Raw genomic sequence first — 21812 nt, 5'->3', positions numbered from 1 at the left:
AACATAGGCTTCTAGTTATTTTTTTTATTCTACAGACAGTAAAAGTATAAAGAAAATTAATAATGAATTCACACACACACACATTTTATGGACAGTTTTAGATGAAAATTGGCATAAAATGAAAATCCTCTTAACAAAATACCGCAACGTTTAATGTTCAGTTAATTCCAACAATTTAACCGAACATAACAATAACAATATTTGAAAATTAGATAAGATACCGCAAACCTCAAGTTGCCGGAATCAAATTTCAATGAAGGAGGCGAACCCTTAACTGCGCAAAGGATTAAAAGCATTCCAAGAAATCCATTCCTCCGAAGCCCCGCTCTGCATCACTTTCGTTTAATGGAAGTCGTAAAGTAAATTCAATCGAAAAGTACGACGCAGTGGTGCGTACAGACGGAATTTTTAAAACGTTAAAAGCCTACCATAGACCATAGAAATGAGATGAATCTAAACTATTTGGATTCAATGCAAAAAAAAATCATCCAGTACACCATTTCATGAACATATAAAAGTCACAGATCATTTTATGCGATTATTTCCTATATCTTTTGAAGTTCTTGGATATTTCCACTACGTTTTTCCGATTACAATGTACTAATGAGAACGTGCTCCTTTACACTCTTTGTGTTCTTCTATGATGTTTTAAAACGCTATCGTGATTTCCACACATTTGTTCGGCTCTTATCCATGGGTCCAATATTTCGATAATTTCCAAGAAAAACAGTGTGCTTCTTTAAATCGCAATATTAAGAACATTTACAAGAACTTAAAGACTTGAATATGTCATCTTATTCTTATGTTATTCATTAACAAAGCATGTGCCATGGTTTCTTGATATCACAAGCTATAAAATACTTCTAAGTATAAAGAAAATTTGAATTGGTGTACTATAAATAACAACTAAGTTAATCTTAATGTAGATATAAAAGCAATTACACGAATCACAATTTAAGAATATACAACAGATTACGTAAAAGTTTGCTATGGCTATATACTACCTATGTACATTTTTATTGAACACTCATAGTACGAATAGCATTCGATATTGATACTTCGCACGCTTCCGACAGAAAAATATGATTTATTGAATCCTTTGACGATACTTTTATTGAACAACTTTTAGTTCAATGTAATGAGAAATATGCATTTAACTACTACATAAAGAAGGTACTGAATTTTACATATCTATCTTGTAAAACAATTAGTAAACATCCAAGTGTGTGCACACTATCAAAACATCTCACGTTTTCTTTAATCCCTTACAAGGCAGAGATCTTAACAGCTTCCGTGTGTGCCAGCCTTATCTGTAAGATTGTCAGATTATGACGATTTTAGTTGTTTAGCATTTTAAAACAAATTCCTTAAGGATATTATCAGTACATTTGTTAGTGAATTTCATACGGTACACATTGCTTTTTGAATTTTATGCAGTGACTAGCTGTCCCCTGCGACTCTGTCCGCGCGGAATTACAAAAAACTTAATTAGTAACCTATGTGTTCTTCCAGGCTTTTTTCTACAACTATGGCAAATTTTAGCGAGACATTGCAGCCGTTCTGGAGAAAACTTTAAAGAAACATCTATCCATGTAAACATTCGCATTTATAATATTAGTAAGAATTAAAAATTAAATATGCATTCGTATGATATTGACCGTACATATTATACTTAGGGCTGATAAGCGCATAATTCAATTATTGTCAACCATGAGTACGTCTAGCTTGTAGATTTAAAGGGATTTATTCTTAAAAGGCCATTGTATACTTTTAATATTAAATCTTAGTATCAGGGTAAGTATATTTCTATAAAATATATCCAGAGTCGTTAATTTTTTATCATTGATTCTACTATTAGTAAAGAAGAGCAATTTGAGGATAACATTTTCCTTGTTCTCTCTACAATAGTTACCTTGTAAAGATAAAAAAATACGTTTTTCCGATAGTATCTATGAAAATGGACTTTTTCAACATCAAACCTTTTTTTGCAACCCAATTTTTTTTTCTTTAATTGAAAATATTAGCAATTTTTTTTTAATTTACTAATATTTCTTTTACCATTCCAACTAAGCTCTAGGGTTTGTGCTAGGATATGGTTTACGACAATAGTCGAATGGCGGGATTCGAACCCCCGACCTCGTGATCGGAAATCCGTACCCTTAACCATTAGGCTATTGACGCTTGATAAATTATGATTGATGTAACTACAGAATGTCGCTGATTCGTTAAAATTATAATATTTGTTATAAATATAAAATAATATTATGATAATATATGTACCAGTTTATTAAATACGACAAATGCCAATCATTATTCTTTATTTTGTTTAACTCCCTGGTACAATTTTTCTTCAAGTGTTATGCCAAGAAAAGGTGGAAATATCCTTTGACTATTCATAGTTTCGAAGGATAAAAAAAAGTCAAATTACTTTCCTTTGTATAAATATTGAACTGTTAAATGTGATGTTTCAATTATCATACATCCTTGAAATCAAAAAGAAGAACAACAACGAAGAAGAAATAGTGATGTAGCTAAAAAAATAATTCTTCCTACTTTGAATCGAATATCTAAGAGTTAGACCAAATATGTTGCTCTTTTATGAGCGACAAATCATTCACCGAAATAGTGCAGGTTCATACATTTTCGTGGGTCTAATAGTCGATGCATTTCAATCGAAATAAATTGAAAGTTAGTTGCCGTCCCTGAGATATTGCACCAAAAGTTTTTGACTGCATAATGTTTACTAGTACATAAATACGAACACTGCAAAATTATACAGCTGTTACGCTATGCCAAAACTTTTTAACATTCACACCCGTCGACAGAAATTCGTAATAAGTTAAACATTTTAAATATAAACTGATACAAATAAATACCAGTTTTTAAAACTCAAAATCAAACTTAATCACAATATCGACTTACATTTTATTTATCGTTATTAAATAACGATATCAGATGACATTTTCAAATGAACTTTAGGAATTAAAAAAAATAATCACGTGGTCTATTATTGAATTGAATTGAAAAGTTTTTAAGCTATATTATTAACAAATGTCTCAGGTAAGTTTATATGGTTGTTTTAAGTTTTATTACTCCTGGCCTTGGACTAGTTTCGCACGAATTGTTTTTAGAAGCAAACCGACTATACAATGAGATAAAAGATCTCACGATTTCTTCTAATGTAATTGAGTCCGAATGTACAATGAATTGGGTAAGTGCCGCAGGATAATGTCTTTTGTCGTATTGTATGAGATATATCTTATTAAATGTAACAGAACATAGTAAGTACTATGTTAAATATTGTTAAACTACATTTAATATGTTTTTTAAAACATATAAGGTACATAAATGACAGTTCGTGATACATATAGGTATTTAATATTTTTAAATTGCCACTTTGCTTTGCGTTTTTTTTAGCTGACTTCAAAAAGAAGGAAGTTATCAATTCGTCTGTATTTCTTTTATGTATGGTTAGAGCGTAACTCCGCCCCTGGTGCTCCGATTTTGAACATTTTTTTTTTGATCGAGAGGTTTTGCGGGCAAGTGGGTCCCATTTTAACAAATCATCTTGTTTCGGACCCATCGACCTAAAACTTCCGTTTAGTAACTATTCGATGAGTATTCAGATTTTAGTTCCGTATGCGAGATTATATTAATCGTCGACATTAATTCTTGGCACTGACATAAAGTCATTATTAACTTTAATGCTTCTGCTGAGTGCTTTGCCAAGGCCGTTACGAATAGGTCTGCATTTTAACAATAATAAAAAAATCATTATTATTAAAGAATACAATTAAAAAATGATGGACGGTCCAATCGTATAGAAATTTATTTTAATTTTTATACGAGCAAAATTATGGAAAACAATATTCAGACCGATGAAATTTTACCGACCAAATTTTTATAATAGTATTTAGATATAGGTATGCAACGAATGTGATGTTTTAGAAACTTTTTACATTAAATGTAATGTTTTTTTTAAGTGTTTGTAATATTAATAGCGTAATCTTTTCATCAAACACCGTATAACCTGTTATTTTCTTAACCGTGTAACGGAAACGACACGAATCTCGATGACCAAGTTGTTTCCGGTCGATTTGATGCACTAGCCTTGCAGAATGTCACGGCTCTTTGAATTTTTCACCGTCATTTACCACGGTAACATTTTACTAGATTTGTACGAAAATTAAATATCAGCAAAAAATGACAATAATCTTGGATTAACCAGAATCTGTCTCTATCTCTGGGTGGTGGGGTCAGCTTTCCCAATCCACCAATCCATCCAATCTTATGGATTAACCAGAATATAGTAGGTAAATAGATAGATAGAAGTTAATAAAATACTTAATAAGTAGCCTATGTGTTCTTTCAGATTATGTTCTACACTTATCTTCTAATAAACAACCCTACATCTAAACTTTATAATATTAGTAATAAGTAAGATATAAGATGATAATGCTTTTCGTTGTTAATTAAGTATGTTCATATTTGTATCTCTTTCAATGTTAGGTTTCTTGCCCGATGCCAATTTGCATTCATCCCTGGATTGTCATAGGAGTATATCCGTGTGCATATTTTGTTACTTACAAATCAATTTCTCAGTATCCTAAACTCAATAGCCTAATGGTTAAGGTTACGGATTTCCGATCACGAGGTGGGGGGTTCGAATCCCCCATTCGACTATTGTCGTAAACCATATCCTAGCACAAGCCTAGAGAGCTTAGTTGGAATGGTAAAAGAAATTAGTAAATTTACAAAAAAATCTGCTAAATATTTAATATAAAAAAAAGGTTTTTTTAAATCTTTTTAAAGGTGAACTCGGTTTACTTTATTACATTTTATCGGTTATTCCGCTAGATTTGAAGCAACATCGTAACAACTTTGCAGGCACTGTATAAATTGAAAATTTATTACCAATACTTTCGCTTCCCGGCTGTCAGATCGACGGATGCGGTTACATTTTAAGAATTAAATCCAGACATTTTAATCGTTTGAGATTGATTTTGGTGTCAATTTATTTCTTCGATTCTGTTCCAATATTATTTTTATAACACATAATTCAAGTCAAGAGCGTCGGTGGCTCAGGGGTTAAGCACTTGACTTGCAATCTGCAGGTCCTGGGTTCGAATCCCGCCATGCACCAATGTGTTTTTCGGTTTCCGATTTATATTTGTACATTTATCGGATGTTCTTACGGTGAAAGAAAACATCGTGATGCAACCTGCACATATCTGAGAAGAAATTCAAAAGATATATGTGAAGTCAACCAACCCACACTTGGCCAGCGTCGTTGACTATGGCCTAATCACCTTTAACTTAGGGTAGGCTCCGAGCCGAGTAGTTCCCGTTAAGTGTTAACACGACTATTCTGATATCTGCAGAAAGCAATGAACGCAAAGACATTGTGCTAGAGATGTGAAAATATCATACTTTTGAAATGCCAGCGTAAATAAACATATAATATTATGATTTGATATACTTTGTTTGTACAACAACGGATGCATTGTATGTTCGCATAGGGACTTAAGAACAATATCAACACACAGAGAGCGGACGTTCCAAAAATTGTTGAATCTTACGACTAACTAGCTTTCGCCCGTGACTTCATCGGCACAGAATTAAAAAAAAATCAATAAGTAGCCTATTTCTGACAATGTTCTATATTTACGCCAAATTTCATCGAGATCTTTTGATCCGCTCTGGTGAGATCTTCTGAAAAACAATCAACCATGCAACTAAAGATTCGCATTTATAATATTAGTAAAATGTAGGCAAGTAATGTCAAATGACAAGTTTTGCAATCATCTCCCTTATTTAAGACATTGGACAAAATCTGAAATTATTTACTAAAATATGTGTATAAAATTATGCGTGCTAAATAAATATATAAGTAAGTCCTAAGAATCCAAAAGTATATAGCTAGTTTAGGTCATCCACGCTCTTCCAAGCTATATTAACATTTCCAACGTAGTAAGAATTCAGTTATATACAATAATGATAACCTAATTATTTGAAAATGATATTCAATTATTGTTTTAAGTGTATTATAATGTATTAAAGGATAGAATAAATTATAACAATACCCTTCGGGGCTTCTGTAAAATTAATATTATTTCAGAAGCTGAAAGCGAACCTTGTCGTACTTTGATACAACTGTGTACCTTCTCCGATCCGAATGCCGTATTTAAGTCGTTGAATATTTAACTCATTTATGTAGAATTATATTCTATAAGCCGTGATGAGTTTCTCCTTTGCAAACGGAGGTCGCCCTATTTAATTAAACACCAAATGATTTCTTTTGTTCCGTCGTAAAATGGTAGATGATTCTTAATACTTTGAAAGGAATTGAACTCCTAGTGGAAAATTATTTGATAAAGAATCTATCAAATTGGTTAACATCAGACTTTTTAAGGTACTGTACAAATATAGCTGTCAAGTATTATGATTTATTTTTTATTTTGTTATCTACCTATTGTAACTTACCTATTCTTTTGTGACCAAAAAGTTAGATTATGAGTTGTTTTTCGATCTAACAAATAATAATGCCAGTACTAGCTGTCGCCCGCGACAATGTCCGTGCGATATGAAAAAAAAACAACTAATGAGTAGTATGTCTTCTTCCAGACTATGCCATCTATTCTACATCTATGCCAATTCTCACCGTAATCTTAAAGCCGTTTTCGACCTTCTAAAAAACATCGATCCATTCAAACATTGGCATTTATAATATTAGTAAGAAGTTACATATATATCTAATATCTACGATACTAAAACGGTAGTATTGAAAATCACTTAGTATTGTTTGCATTGGTAAACTGGTAAAGGACCTACATAGATAGATAACTACGTTATCAGTGCATACATTAGATTGTTAACAGAATGATAAGAACGCATCGTTAAGCAAATGCTTTTCTCTACACTGTATGTTTTATGATAAGGAGTCTATATCACTATTGGACAGGTGACTGTTATTAGACGTAAGATTGCTTTAAATCACTGCAACAATAATATAATTCATTCTGCAAAACAGTCATTCTAAAAGTACACTCTCAGACACATCTATCGGCCGACCTAGTGTTTTAAGTATTGTCGGTCCCTGGTTAAAAATAAATGCTAGGTGGAGCAATAAGTTTTTATGCACTTTTATTTTAATGGTCATGGATTTAGTGGTCAACTCTTCGGTATTTTTTTTTTAAATTTCGAATTCAGAATTAATTAATTATAAATTAAATCATACGTTCAAAGAAATTTTGATTTAACTTTGAACAAGGTCTTGAAAGTAAAACCGTTCTATTTTCTATTTTACCCGTAATTGTGGAGGATTATACGAAACAATCATTGAAATCGGATTTCACAAAGCTGAATTGGAAAGGGTTTAGAGTTGAAAGTGGATAATAACTAATATTTTTAAAGCACAAAAATTCATTTCATATTTTTACCTTTTATATCGAAAATATTACCACAAGTAAGATGCTTCAGCCCCTGCTTTTGAATAATAAATGCTATAAAACAAGGGTAGTTATTCATCAGGTCCCTCAGTAAATCTCAGGTCAAATCAAATCCGATACTATCAAAATTTTTCATAGTTGAAAAATGATTAAAAAAATATCAAGAAAAAAATATATAAATAATTACACTAATGCAGTATAATTTATTAATATGTGACTTAAGATTTTATGGAGCAGTTTTTTGTTTTGTAATAATCTTCTAGCTTAAATATCTCAGGTGGCAACTATTGAAATAAATTATAGATAATTCAGCGGTATAGTAAAAGGTCAGACATAATAGAGGCAGACAGAATAAAAAGAAACGGTATTTCAAAAGTACCGAAAGTTACAAAGTATATTTGTCAATGTGTCAATAAACATAAAAGATCCATAAACAAAAATGAAGTCGTATAAAGCCACAAATATCTATTTATAAGAATTCGGGCTCAAAAGTCCCGATTAATCTACTTCGAAAGTACAAGACGTAGTGTCCCCGAGGGTCACGTTATTTTTTAAGTAACTTTCGGATGATAGATGTCGGTGCGAGGTGTTCAGAGAGTTCGGAGCGAGGGAAAGGGGCGTCGAGATGAGTAGAGATGGGCCATTCTCACATATCGATAGAAGATGACAGTTAATATTTTTATTACATTCCAAGAAACTCGCTGTATCATTATTGAGTGTTCTTTTTATGTTCATATTTAGTCGTATACTAAGATCTATTATTTGACAAAACTTTTATATAATATTTGTGATTATTGATAAGCCACCACAATTAAAATCACATCACATGATGGCGAAATTAAAGTCATGTAATTTAACATATCTTTTCAAGCACTAAAATCTTTGTGTTTATTATATCAATAAACTTGAGGATCATTTTCCCTTCTCTTGCTATACTTGCGGAAGATTCAAAGTGTCAAACATAGTTTTCTAGTAGTATATCGATAATATTGTATACATCACTAGTGTCCGCACACACGCCGCAGGTATTTATAGCTGCGTCGGCAACAGGAATGCACATCGCCCACCTACAGGCGAACAATAATATCACCACTGTCAAGTTCATTACTCACTCATCGCGTCGCATCGTTACGCAGAGTAAGCCCAGCCTTACTTCTATAGCGAGCAATTTTTATGAACCTTTATTGATGGACGACATAATGAAAGTTTTAAGTGTTACAGACAGCACTTTAGCTCTTATTTGCGTTGTTTATTTATAGCGTATGTGGTCTTCATTCGCTTGCATATTTGTATATTCCTGCAGGAAATTATCGGTTACGATAAAATTGTAGCGTCAAATGTACAAGTGTGAGTTTACTTATATTGGTACGACAGCTCTGGAAGTTGCTCGTTAATAAATCATTAATTCTTATTACTGTCATGGCAATTTTTACAAAACTTATTTAGACTTTTTAACTTGATGAACAAAGAAGTAATTGTTAAGAACTTTAAAAACATTATCTTGGTTCAGGTGTTCGGAGAAACATTTTTTATTTTGTAATCTTCATTACTTTGTAATGAGGCAAATTTATGTCTCAAAAGCGAACGCCAGTATCGTACTAATCAAGAGAAAAAGAAACTAGATAGCTAATGGGTATTATCTATTTCTTCGTTGACTTTTCAAGACAAATATGCAATAGAAATCGAACCATCCAACAAAATGAACGTTTAATCGCGTATATTGTAGCTTCCATCAATGAATAGGAAAAAAATAGCAGCATTTACAGCGCTTTGGTAATCCATATAACATCTATCGAGCTTGAAAAATACAGGGAAAGTGGTGGCCTGCCAAGTTTGCCATTTATCTGCAGTCGCCTACCCGGCAAATGTATTTCACTTGGATCGTAAGTATAGTTTATTACGGTTCGCTTCAATGCATTTCAAATGAAAGAGGATTACTGTACAATCTATAAGCGATGTCTGTATCCATTTGTTAAACATACATATAACTTGGAAGTCAAATATAATAAAGAAGACAGTAACTTTAGATTAGTTTATGTAAACATAATTTGTCGATCATCTTTGACATACTTATATTTCTTTTTTCTACTCCACATATTATAATAATAGCTGTAGCACGCGACTCTCCGCGCAGAAGAAAAAAAAAACTTAATAAGACTATGTTCTACGTGTATGCCAAATTGCATCAAAATCCGTTGAGCCATTGCGGAGATACATTCAAACAAACACCCATCTATCCACCTAAATTTTCGTATTTATAATATTACTAAGATATATTATATAAAAACGCTGAAAAACGATGAAATTGTTATAATAAAATAGTAACCGAAACATAAGTGGGTACAGAATCATCTTAGTCGAAGATCTATAAAAATCCCTGCACTATTTAAATGAAATTTTGCAATTGTTTTGTTGTACGATTAAGGGAAACCTTCGTTAACCTAACGTAACGCAGGGAAAGAATTCAATATATTTCTTGTTATTAATACACAAGGAAAGGCAAACACTATAGCTTATCGCTTGTTATGGAACCACGCGTGGTAGAAAAGGTATACCGCCAATGGAATGCTCGTTAAAGCGATATTAGATTTGTTTGTCCGTCTGTTCCGAATGCTATTACAATGATAACGACCGTGTTTGGGTTAAAATGGACGGAAAATAAATGGATAGCATAGAAACATTGGCTTTGTATAATTTTATTTAAAATGAATTTATTATTTTGATATAAACAACGATGTCATGCAATAACAATGGTAGGGACTAAAGACTAAATTTATCAATTCAAAGGTCCTTTGTATAGAAAAATGTTAAATTATGTTTTTTTTATTTAATATATTAACTTTAGAGATAAGCACGATGAATCGTGCTGCTTATTCCGTGTTCAACATCAAAGTTGGAAGTTGTGGAGTGGCACGGAGGACGGTACCCGCTGTCACTCCCTGGCACAAAATACTTTACAACTTTATAGCTGATAAAGCGGCCGCGCCATCCTCTATTCAATTCACGAAACAATTTCATGAATAATTTACTTTTATGGCAACTATGAAAAGGTCATGAAAGATAAACGTGTTGAATTCTCAAGTTTTATGTGTTGGAAAAATAAAAGAAAATCATTTGAATAGAAATACGTTTTGATATTATCTGTGTACACGTACAAAAATATTTTTAAACTAGCTGTTGCCTGCGACTCCATTCGCGGAATAAAAAAAACTTAATTAGTATCCTATGTGTTATTCCATGCTATGTTCTACATCTATGGCAATGGATTACAGCAAGGACTATGCAGCCGTTATGGAAATATCTTCTAACAAACATTCATCCATCCATCCATCAATCCAAACATTCGCATTTATAACATTTGTAAGATAACACTTTTCTTTATAATACTATGTTTTTAATATATTATATTATATGTAAATGATATTAAACAATCAATTTAACTATGTCTTTAAAATCGCATCTTCAATTTAAAGAAAGATTTTCTCAGTGATGTATTATACAAAAATTTTAAAATGAAGTAGGGATGTAATAAAAATGTCAAAAACATGGATATAAATTGTCGATAAAAACCCTCCACTATCAGACATTTTATAAAATCGCCCGAACGTTCGCAGTCCGTAAATCATCACTAGCAAAGATGGCGAAAATGAAATGAGCAAGCATTCTGCCATCGACAAAGTGCGAAACGAACCATTCCTCGGCTTTTAAAATACTATAGAAAAGATAGTGTTTACGCCTTTTATTAAAAAGCAAATAAACATTTGAGAATTTTTTTCTAAACTAATTCGATTTGTATGCGAAAGGCTTCAAATGTTTTGCCATTCGCAGATACTGTTAAGAGAAAAATTTATTAGGTTTCCTTTTGTATAACGATACTACATCAGGGTCTTGTAAATTATTATTCCCAAGAAGTACTTATCTACTTAAAAATCATTTATATTTAAATCTAAGATACTACGAAAGCTTTAGAGTATCAGGTATCGATACAGCTATCCAAAATAATTAAGTATACTGTTTGTGATATTTTAGACTGATTCGTCTTCTAAGGATTTTCAAGAGTGATCTTAATTTTGCAAAAATATGCAGAAAATTCTGTTAATATACCTAAAGGTAATCTTTTTTTTTCTTTCAGAGGGGAATGCTTTATGGATACTCCGTGCCCAGGGGAGGGTCACGGTAGTTATGTGGGATTCTCTTCCAGATGTTCCATCTGTTCCTCCTACGCAGGATGGCGAGGTCACGGGCACGCTTTCGCTTTCCTCTCCTCCCTCTATACCTATAGGTAACCTACCCAAAGTGTATCTTGTTATATTAAAAAAGTAGGGCCAAGACATTAACAGCATAAATATTGAGCGCAATGACTCACTTAAATTTCCAGGTAATTAAGCTTTCAAAGGCGCTAACTTACTTTCGAGAAGGATGAATTTGTTCTGGAACAGTTACGTCGAGTTCCCACAAACTTCGCTAACTACTGCTTTCAAGGTTTCCTCTGTAGTTATTTGCAGTGATTCGGAACGAATTACCCTATAAAATTGCTGTCTGAATATTACGCTGAATATTAATACGCTTTAGTAATTAATTTTTTGACTAATTTTTGCCTGAATATTCTTTATTACAAGATGTCGCTTGTTCCGTCTGCGCGGAATTATAAAAACACCTAATTAGTATGCTATATGTTCTTCTAGATTATGTTCTACATCTATGCCAAATTTTAGAAAGATCCATGCTTCCGTTCCTGTGATACTTTGTAGCAAACATCCATCCATTCATTCATCTAAACATTCGCATTTATAATATTAGTAAGATTGGGACTATTAACGAACGACATAAGTAAATGCATTCCAATTTGAAAGGTTCTGTAGGTTGTTCAAATATATTCGTAAATTTCATTAAAACCTAAATAACCAAAAGTAAAAGAAATCTAGAACATATATTAATTTAGCTAAGCATTTCTAGAGAATATTTTCTCTAATCAAATGCAGATAATTAAATGTAAATGTGTCAATGAGAGACATACGTACATGTTATTTTATAGAAACTGGATTGTGAGTGAAGAAAATGTTAGTATATATGCAATGTCGGTCATTGTCGCAATATGCTTGAAGCGGCGAGTGGATGTAAAAGTAATTTCTATAAAACATTTTATTTGTATATATCTCGTTTACATATAATTTTTGGAGGAATGTCCAAGACTCGTTTATTACCGCATAACATATTTTTACTGTGTTCCATCCCCGACCGTTCTTTTATAGATATTCAATCTTACTATTATTATAAATGCGAAAGTTTAGATGGATGGATGTTTGTTTAAAGATACATCTGGAAAGGCTGAACGGATCTCGCTGATATTTGGCATAAATGTAGGACAGTCTGAAAGAACATATAGGCTTCTTTTTTTTTTTAATTCTAAATGGACGGAGTCGCGGTAATTGCTAGTCGATAAGATTCGAGATTCTATTGTGACGTGTCTGTTCTACCATATATGTTTTACAATAATGTGAAGTAACCGCTTCGTTGGTTAGATGGGTGGGCAGTGATCCTTATCACGTGAGAAGGCAGTCTTAAAAAGTCAAAGGATAGAGAGAGAGATACATAATAAAACAATTGATACATTTCTTTCTATATCATTGTTAGAACTGATAATAACCAAGTATACGTTGAATAATTTATCAATGAAAGAATTGTAATATACAGGATGCATTAAAATAATAATTTAGATTATACTACCTGTTGCCCGTGATTCCGTTCGCACGAGATTAAAAATAGATGTTGGCCGATTCTTAAACCTACTCAATATGCTCACAAAAGTTCATGAGAATCGGTCAAGCCGTTTCGGAGTAGTATGGGAACGAAAATTGTGACACGAGAATTTTATATATAAGATATTACAAACGTCTTGATCCGTTGAGAATTCGTAAAAAATAGGATCAAGTGGCAACGCTAGCGAATGATAACAATATTAAAACTATTGACTTTCAATTTAAAAAAAAAATATATTTAATAAATGCTTAACAGAGAAGAACTCTTAATAAGTTTTGATAACATTAATGATACTGGTTTTTGTTTTTTGTCATAACAAATTACAGTACGCGGCTTACATCAGCCTTGCTTGTACTTATAACGGTATACAAATAGAATAACGTCACATTTGTACGAGATCAATACAAGTAATATTTTAATTTAATTAATATTTTAATTAATAAGTATAGAAACAATTTAGAGAACGAAACGCTTATTTCAAATGTCTTGTACAGCTTACTGATGAGAGTCTATAAAAACATAATGCGTTAGTATTTGTGAGGCAAAACAAATTGTTTATGAGTATTGTAATGCTTACATCCCTTGTTAGTGTTTTTAAAACTGAATTCCATACTTCATCAGACAGTAAACATATGCGATGCGAATGATGAGTAAAAGGACCTGAGAATATGAGTATAAAGTTTTTTAACTATATCGATTTAATAATAGTATAAAAAGGAATATTAGTACTTAGTTTGATAGATAAAGGTATGTTCCCTTACACGAATTTACACCCCTAATTCCATATGTGGTCGAATTTGCTATAACTGAAACATATTCGTTGCCACCGGCGTTTACGTGTGTGATTATTAAGAGCTAAATCGTTTAACTCGTTCTAACGAAGGACAAAGGTTTTTCTTGAACCAAAATGTTTTTGTTTTACGAAACTGTGAGAGAATACAAACATAGTATGTCGGTATGCGTGTATAGGTTGCATGATTCATTATAACCCAAACATTCGTTACATTAACGCAGTACAGAGCAGGATATTTCATATTAAAGAAAAGTGTAGTACGTCATATGTCGTAGATTTACATTACCACTGTATGCAAAATATTTTGGACGTACAAATTTCAGTCGAAAATCTGATTTTTCGAATTTTGTACAAACAATGGAATAACTTTGAATCTAATAAAAACCGCAGAACTTACATGGGCTTAAGCGATAGATTTTGAGATCCACAAAGGTTTAGACCCGTCCATTAAAAACCATCCTGTATATAATAGGTGTGATATTCGTGATTCGTTCTCCGAATTTTAATTAACAAACCGCAATATTCACTCTTTTTTCTACTTTAAATAACAATAACATTATTTACATTTTAAAATATTTACTAATGATGGCTAAATATTTAATCGAAATATACCATTTGTTAAAAGATAAGTAGGACTTCTATATTTCACATTTAAATCTTCCCAAAAAACGACAAGGTAACCTCCATTGCGTCGTCCTAAGAAGCTCAGGTAAAATTCTAAATCTACAACTGCTACGTATGTTTATCACTAGGTTCTAATTACTTATACTGTTGAAACGGTTAATATTTATACGGTGACAAAATAATCATATTCAAGTTAGTAGACATTGTTTTTATGTGAATTATTCTGATGATTTAATTCACCTTTATAGGTAAATTAAATTCATAATTTTCCACTTGTTCGTAGTTCTGAAATGTAGTTATTAAAACACCGATAACACCATTTAATACCTAATCCAATTAATAAGTTAAACTTTGCTAATATTTTGGTAAAATTGCCTTTATTATTCTAATAAGAGTTAAATTTCGTCCTTACCTCCTTTTCTGAATTAGTTCCCGCTTGTAGTCTCAAAGGGTAACAAAACAAATAAACTGTCACAACGGAAAGGTTACTTTGCACGGATACAATGCGACTTATACTTTTCACACAAAACAACGGAACAAAACTATTTCTTAAATCAAACAAATGCAGTTGGCATAAATCGCTCCATTTCTCTAGTCACCGTTCACTGTGTTATAGAACTTTCACAAGTTACATAAAAGTTTTCTAAGAAAGTTGCGGAGGTCAAAAATCGAAATATTATCCTTTGATAAACACGTGAATAAGGAATGTGCCGCTCGCCGGCACTCAAACACAAACCAGTCGACGTGCACCGAACACTGTCAAAACGAACCAGCTGGTACGGCATCTCTGCCACTCTAGCGGCAAAACTCACAACTAACTTCAGCCCTGATGTAAAATGACATAACTTAATTCTTGACAAAAAATATAAGCGATTCGTATTAATCGATGACATTTTATGTGGTAAAAAACTGTGTGGCTTGTACAATGCCGTACAATTTTCTAGCAATCAAATATGAACTTATCGAAAAACTGTAACTGTAATTATTTTACCAACCTAAACCTAAACCTAATCAAAATACTTAAAAAGGGATGGAGCAAAAAAAAATTCAATCCAATAAATATTATTAAATAATAAATTTAAATTAAAAATATTTCAATCATACCAATTAAACTTAAGCAAGTATTTATTTAAAGATAGTCTTCATCATCATCATAATCAGTCTAAATTCATCCAGTGTAGGGCTCCCCCATTGATTGCCACAATGCCCGGATTATTAAATATAGTACATAACTCTATTGCTGTGACACTGGTAATAATAGATATTGTCATCCTTAACATTTTCTTGAGAAATATTGAAACAACAATATGTCAAAACAAATATCGCGACTGTCGACACACAGTCGCATTAATTAAAAGAAAATTTATAATAATAAACTTATATAAGTGTCCATGGAGTTACAAGCGAAAACGAATCGCGTCATGGCGGCGCGTCGACGCTGGTTGAGGAGGATATTGACTTGCGACGCCGTCACTGCGCATGTATTAACTAAAGCATGTGTTTCTGTTTTTAATACTCTTGTTATTAAAATAATAATTGTACATACTGCTGTTATTAAATGTAAATAACCATTCCATGTATCTGTATTGATTAGTTACAAAAACTGTCGTCAATTTCTAACCACAAAAAAAGTTTAATGTCAGACACCGCTAGCGTCGCGTCGCAGTCGACCCGGGCGGCCTTGACCCGAGGAAAAAATTAGCCTGTTGTTCACGCTTTAATAATAACTTAGCGGATTATCATAATGGAGCCTAAAAATATCCGTAGCCATGTTCGTGCGTATTTAAGAGCTTAAAGCTAAGGAATATTGATACATTTTATTTTCTTACAACGTAGCTACCTACCCATCTATCCACAATATTCTGTTTAGTCTAATATAAAAATACAACTTAGTTACTACTTTATTTACCTACAAACTTATTGATTACACTTATATTGTTTAAGTGTTTTAAAGTAAGGTTCCTGTGAATATTGCATACGTTAACGATATAATTTCACAGAATTAACTTAATTTAATATGCACAACTAACACAGGTGACCATTATTTTTTGTATATTTCTATATGTGGTTTTTGAGGCAAGAAGTTTTTATTTGTCTTTTTTGGCCAGCAGCCAACTAAAGCAGTTATTTCACGAATATAACTCTTGTAAGGTTTGCGTGTACCTACTTATCGTAACATAAAAGCATCTGCAATAATTTGGTTACTAGCAGTAACATTTCAGATCACAAAGACTTGAATCGTTGAGCTGCAGCTCAACAACCAAATTGGGAGCTTATGGCTCATCACGGAGTACCATAACTATATTAGCCAACGGGACGCGATCTGATGACCAGCATTTTGCAGCTCGAAACGCAAATGATAACTATTTCATTCGATAAAAAAAATATATGCAAGTATAAATTCACGTGAGCCGGTTTACTGATCTGCTTCATATACGTGAACAGATTGCTGATCTGCAGGTCATCAATTTTAGCTCTGTTAACCATGACTGTAATAAAGTAAAAATAAGTTATCTTACAGACATTGTTTATACCATATGCCGATAGAGGTCTCTGTTCATTGTGTTACGAAAGTCGTCGGCAAGCGCAACTAAATGCAAAATTTTGTCGTAAGCTGGGCATAGATGGCGCGAGTGTGATGTACCATCGTTTGTCTATCGTAACTTGAAAGGTAGTAAGTCTATCATAGATGCCACTATATTTATTTTAATGAAAGTGAAGCGAATTGTATTTGAAAAATAATAACATATCATCCATAAATAGTAAAAATATTATCAAATAACTGTTAAGGAGAAGAAACAAAAGGGGCGTAGCGAGGGGTGCTGCCCCCTGGCGACTAACACTTCTTCGAATAACACCACAATAATGGTAATTGACCCTCCCCTCCCCAAACCCTCAACCCAGCCTAGATCGACATCATCGGCTGGGGACGCCCATGTATGTATCTACATTATGCATCATAATATTATATACGAATGAGATATAAACCGCGTGGGTTACCGGATAAATTGTCTTTCGAGGTAACAATTTGTAATAAACTTGGGATTTATTATTAACACGTTGCTGCAGAAATACAAAGTCACGTGAAGTGATTGTTATTTTGATCTCCCTTCGTCTTTGTCCTTTGATTATATTGATTATTTACGAGTTGTTATGGTAACCATAAAATGAATCTCATTGAAACATTGTTAGGAATTAGTAGTACTATCAACGGCAACTAATTTATTAATAAATTCTTTCCAGCTAATTTTTCTAGAAGTATCTTGGAGTAAGGTTCATAAAATCCTCATATCGTGAGGCGAAAGAATTGGCTAAAACCATACAACTTTGTCGTATCAATTAATATTGAGATCTGCTACACATTGATACGACCATAGGTAAAAGCTTTAAAATCGTTTGTGTTTTGTTTACATACTATCTAAAAAGAAATTATTTAACAATTAACTACGTCTGTTCAGACAAATATTAATTTTTGGCAACGGCTACGGGCAACAATGTTTTCGTTACAGTGGTGCCATAGATTATTTTGGCAACAAACATTATTATTACGTACAAGTAAAAGCCAAACTATTTGAGTTAATATTGAAATTAATTAACTTTGAAGTAAAGTTTAATGTATTTGCTCAATACAAGATCGAAATAAAAGTTTTTTATTATCTCTGCCAACATTATGTCTCATGAATGCATATCCTCAACTCTGTTTTACGTTAAAGCCCTTTAATGTGCTTATTTCGAAAATTCTAAAAATTGTTTATGGTCAATAGCAATCACTTGATTAAAAAAATTGTTACGGACAATGATTAAAAAAATATCTAAACTGTGTGTTAAATAACTTACATACGTATTGTTTGCGATGCTTTTCTCTTGTCTTGTTTTTAAATATTCTTCGTTTTAATCGATTTAGTACCACATCCGCTTCATCAACACTTTCCGATGAGGAGGATCGACTTAATTGAATAGCACCACTAACAGAATAACGTCTATTGTTCGATGAACTACTTAATTTTCGTTCGCGTTGTTCAATTTCTGATAATCCTCGCCTATATAACTTCAATCGTTTTCTCAACTCGCAATCAGCTGCGACATCTGTCGACATATTAATGAATTCACTTTCAGATATGTCATCTCTTGAATTTATGACATTTGTTTTTTCGTCTTTCTCTTTTAATTCTATGTTATTCAACTGCTGGTTACAGGAAGCCTGTTCACAAGTTACTAAAGGCTTTGTACTTCGAGATATAGTAATAGAATTGGCACTCGATGCTCGTCGTACAGCTAAACTTCTCAAGTAAGTATTCAGAAAAGATATTTTGTTTCGTGGTAATGTATAAAAACTATTTCCTGAATTTGAACGGGTTATTTCATTAGTAATTGTTCTTTCTCTCAGCGCAGTGTCATTGAAAGATTGCGAAGTTTGAAGTGTGAAGTTTGGGCTCTTTTCTTCAGTTGACTGAATAGCAATATTAGTGTTGTTCGATTCTCCATTGATGTGTATAGAGCCATCTATGTCCTTGTACACTGATATTTCTTTATCGTCTTCACAAGTTTCATTATCTGAACTTTTGTAACTACTAGCTTCGCTAGGTCCTTCCGAATGAAATGGTGTAGTTTCAATACTGCTTGGATGTAAGTTATTATAGCTATTATTAACTGTGAGTTTACTTGGAATGTTGCATACACTATCATTATTCTTAACAATATAACTTACATTATTGTTTTCATTTACTAAGGCAGGAGTTCTGTATACACGCGTGTATACTCTGTCACCTGAAATCGTGTTGTGCTTCCTAGGAAGTTTGTGATTAATAACATGCTTGTAATCTGTTTCACGTAAGGATTGACTAGTCCTTAAATGTGGTTCATCGTAATCGGAACTTTTAATAGATATGTTTTCGTCGTTTGTTTCTACTAATAGGTTTCCTTCGCAGTCGAAAAGCTGCACCGTTGGGAATCTGATACCTGGTGAATGATTTCTCGTTCGTAGTTCCCATTTTCTGTGTGAAGGCTTACGTAGTTGGATACGTATTACGTTGTCATCGATAATTGGAGTGTTGCTGTCACTAGAGTCTTCTTCGTTTTCCATTTTTTAAAATCCTTTCACTTTTGTTTCTCGGCATTTGTTACTTTATTAACTTAGATATTGCAACTTGGAAAACCCGTAATAAGCTTTTACTTAATGATAATCTATTTGTTTACGATCAGCTGTTAGCTATGAACACTGGCATTATGCCAAACATCACTATTCTTCAGCATTCACTCGAAAATAGCACCAATGTCAATTTTGTTTTTCAACACACATAAATTTAGTAGCACGTGATCTTCCCATTCCGTTCTGTATACATTTTTAAGCGCGCGATAACCATCACTAACAAATAATTTTAATGATTGAATATAACACTGCATAGAGACGGTGGATGTTGAAAACGATTGCATAATTCGTGTGCAAGTATTACGCGCAGTTGCACCGTCTAATGACTTTATGATAGTAAAATGAATTTGTTATAGTCGTATCAACAATCACTTCACAACTTTAAATCGAAAAAAATAAATCCTTGGCGATAAATTAACACTTCACGTTTATTCATCTAACATGGTTTTAATGTTCGCAATCGTGAGGACTGCGCGCGATTTTTTGGACGTTCGCGGCTCCGGTCATTTGTACACTGAAAGCCAACGGCTAAACAGATGCGAGCCACTATAAATAGTGAACGAACACGTTGGTAATCTGGCCGGCTTCCCTTGAACCTAGTACTCGCATAACCGATGTGTAGCAAAAAGCATAATCTGTGGCGTAAACGCAACAACTGTTCACTTTGACATAGTTTTACATTTGACTACTCGGCGTGACCGTATGCATTTGATGCAAACAACACAGCCTACTTTGTATGGAGGCGACGCAACGTTTTCTTTTCGGCGTAATTCACATGAAACGCTTCGAAGAAAATGATTATTTTAATTATGACTTATTAAGTTTTTACGGAATTTTCAAATTAAAGCAAAATGAATTGTGGTTTTCTTACCTTGTAAATTGATATCAAGACTAAGGAGCTATGTTATGTAACATTGAAATGTTATGGCTCTAGTTGTTGTTCCACGAATTGTTTAATAATAAGGACATCTTTTATCTTCATATATAAAATCAATTGCTAAAATCGAGAAGGGTTCAACGGATTTATCTTATCTTGGTCTTGAAATGTTCGTGGAGGTGTAGTTAAGCTTTAAAAGTTGAGAAAAATTCGAATAATTGCTGAGAAAACCCTAAGAAAAAGCCCTTTTCTTTATCCCATAGAAATGGCCGAATGGATCTCGCTGAAACTTGGCATAGTTGTAGAACATAGTCTGAAAGAACATATAGGCTAATAATTTTCTTTTTCGTGCGGACGGAGTCGCAGGCGGCAGCTAGTTCGACAATATTTTTTGGTTTAATTGATATTTAGTACAAGTTTTCATTTGTTTTTGCAAACCGAATTTAATGCGTTATGCTTTTGACATTATAAAATATTGATAACGGTACAAATTCTTAACATTTTTGATTTCTATAAAAACGGCTATGATGATCTAATCCGCAGACACTTTATATTGTGGTGGGTGTTATAATAGTTCTAGCTTCTTCGGGCTTCGTTTACATATTACATTCTTACTTTTATTAGCTTCGCTTGTATCTATCTATAGACCAACAAAGTCTGACCAGGTGGGCGTAAGTCAAACTAAATTATGACAGCTCACTAGCGCCTCCATGTCAATGTCAAAAAGTGTCAGAAGATCCTTTTCGTACTGTAGCTGTCATGTCTTTTTTTTAATTTATGCCATTTTATATGTCAGTGTAGGTTTTACATATTTTGTTACAGGACTAACTGCGACTGCAGCCTCTTTCATTGGACCAGACATCCTTAGTTGAGTATAGCTGTCTTGTAATGTTTTTTGTGTGATTTTCTATGCTTACGTTGTTTGTCTGTTTGTTTTATACATATTTTCTGTACTTTTTACCTTAATATTTTTTTTTTGGTAAAATTACACTTAAATTGCTTGATATTAGAAAAAAAAACTTTTTATACTGGCGAATAAATCGTACTAAAAGATTGCTATTCAAAATTTTCACGTAGTAACCGCAATTTAATTGTTTTATGTTCGAAATCTCTTGGTATGCGCATGAATGAATCCTGCTGCAATAACAGTTTGCAACGGCC

General features: G+C 32.7%; 1 protein-coding gene across 2 annotated transcripts in view; it reads right to left on the bottom strand.

Annotated features, from left to right (window-relative positions):
• The window catches only part of LOC106126858 (uncharacterized), a 75645-nt gene extending 55323 nt beyond the window's left edge, over positions 1 to 20322 (bottom strand). Inside the window, exon 1 of one of the 2 annotated variants that reach the window (XM_013324760.1) lies at positions 18463 to 20322. In XM_013324760.1, the coding sequence (XP_013180214.1) occupies positions 18463 to 19708 (1246 nt within the window). In that variant the 5' untranslated portion in view covers positions 19709 to 20322. The remainder of the gene's footprint in view (positions 1 to 18462) is intronic. The other variant, XM_013324768.1, reaches the window with a different exon arrangement.
• Between the last annotated feature and the right edge of the window lie 1490 nt (positions 20323 to 21812).

Source organism: Papilio xuthus, unplaced genomic scaffold (assembly GCF_000836235.2).
Source record: "Papilio xuthus unplaced genomic scaffold, Pxut_1.1 DF828952.1, whole genome shotgun sequence".
Lineage (NCBI taxonomy): Eukaryota > Metazoa > Arthropoda > Insecta > Lepidoptera > Papilionidae > Papilio > Papilio xuthus.
Note: the sequence above shows the minus strand (reverse complement) of the source record. Positions and strands in the feature narration are given on the sequence as shown.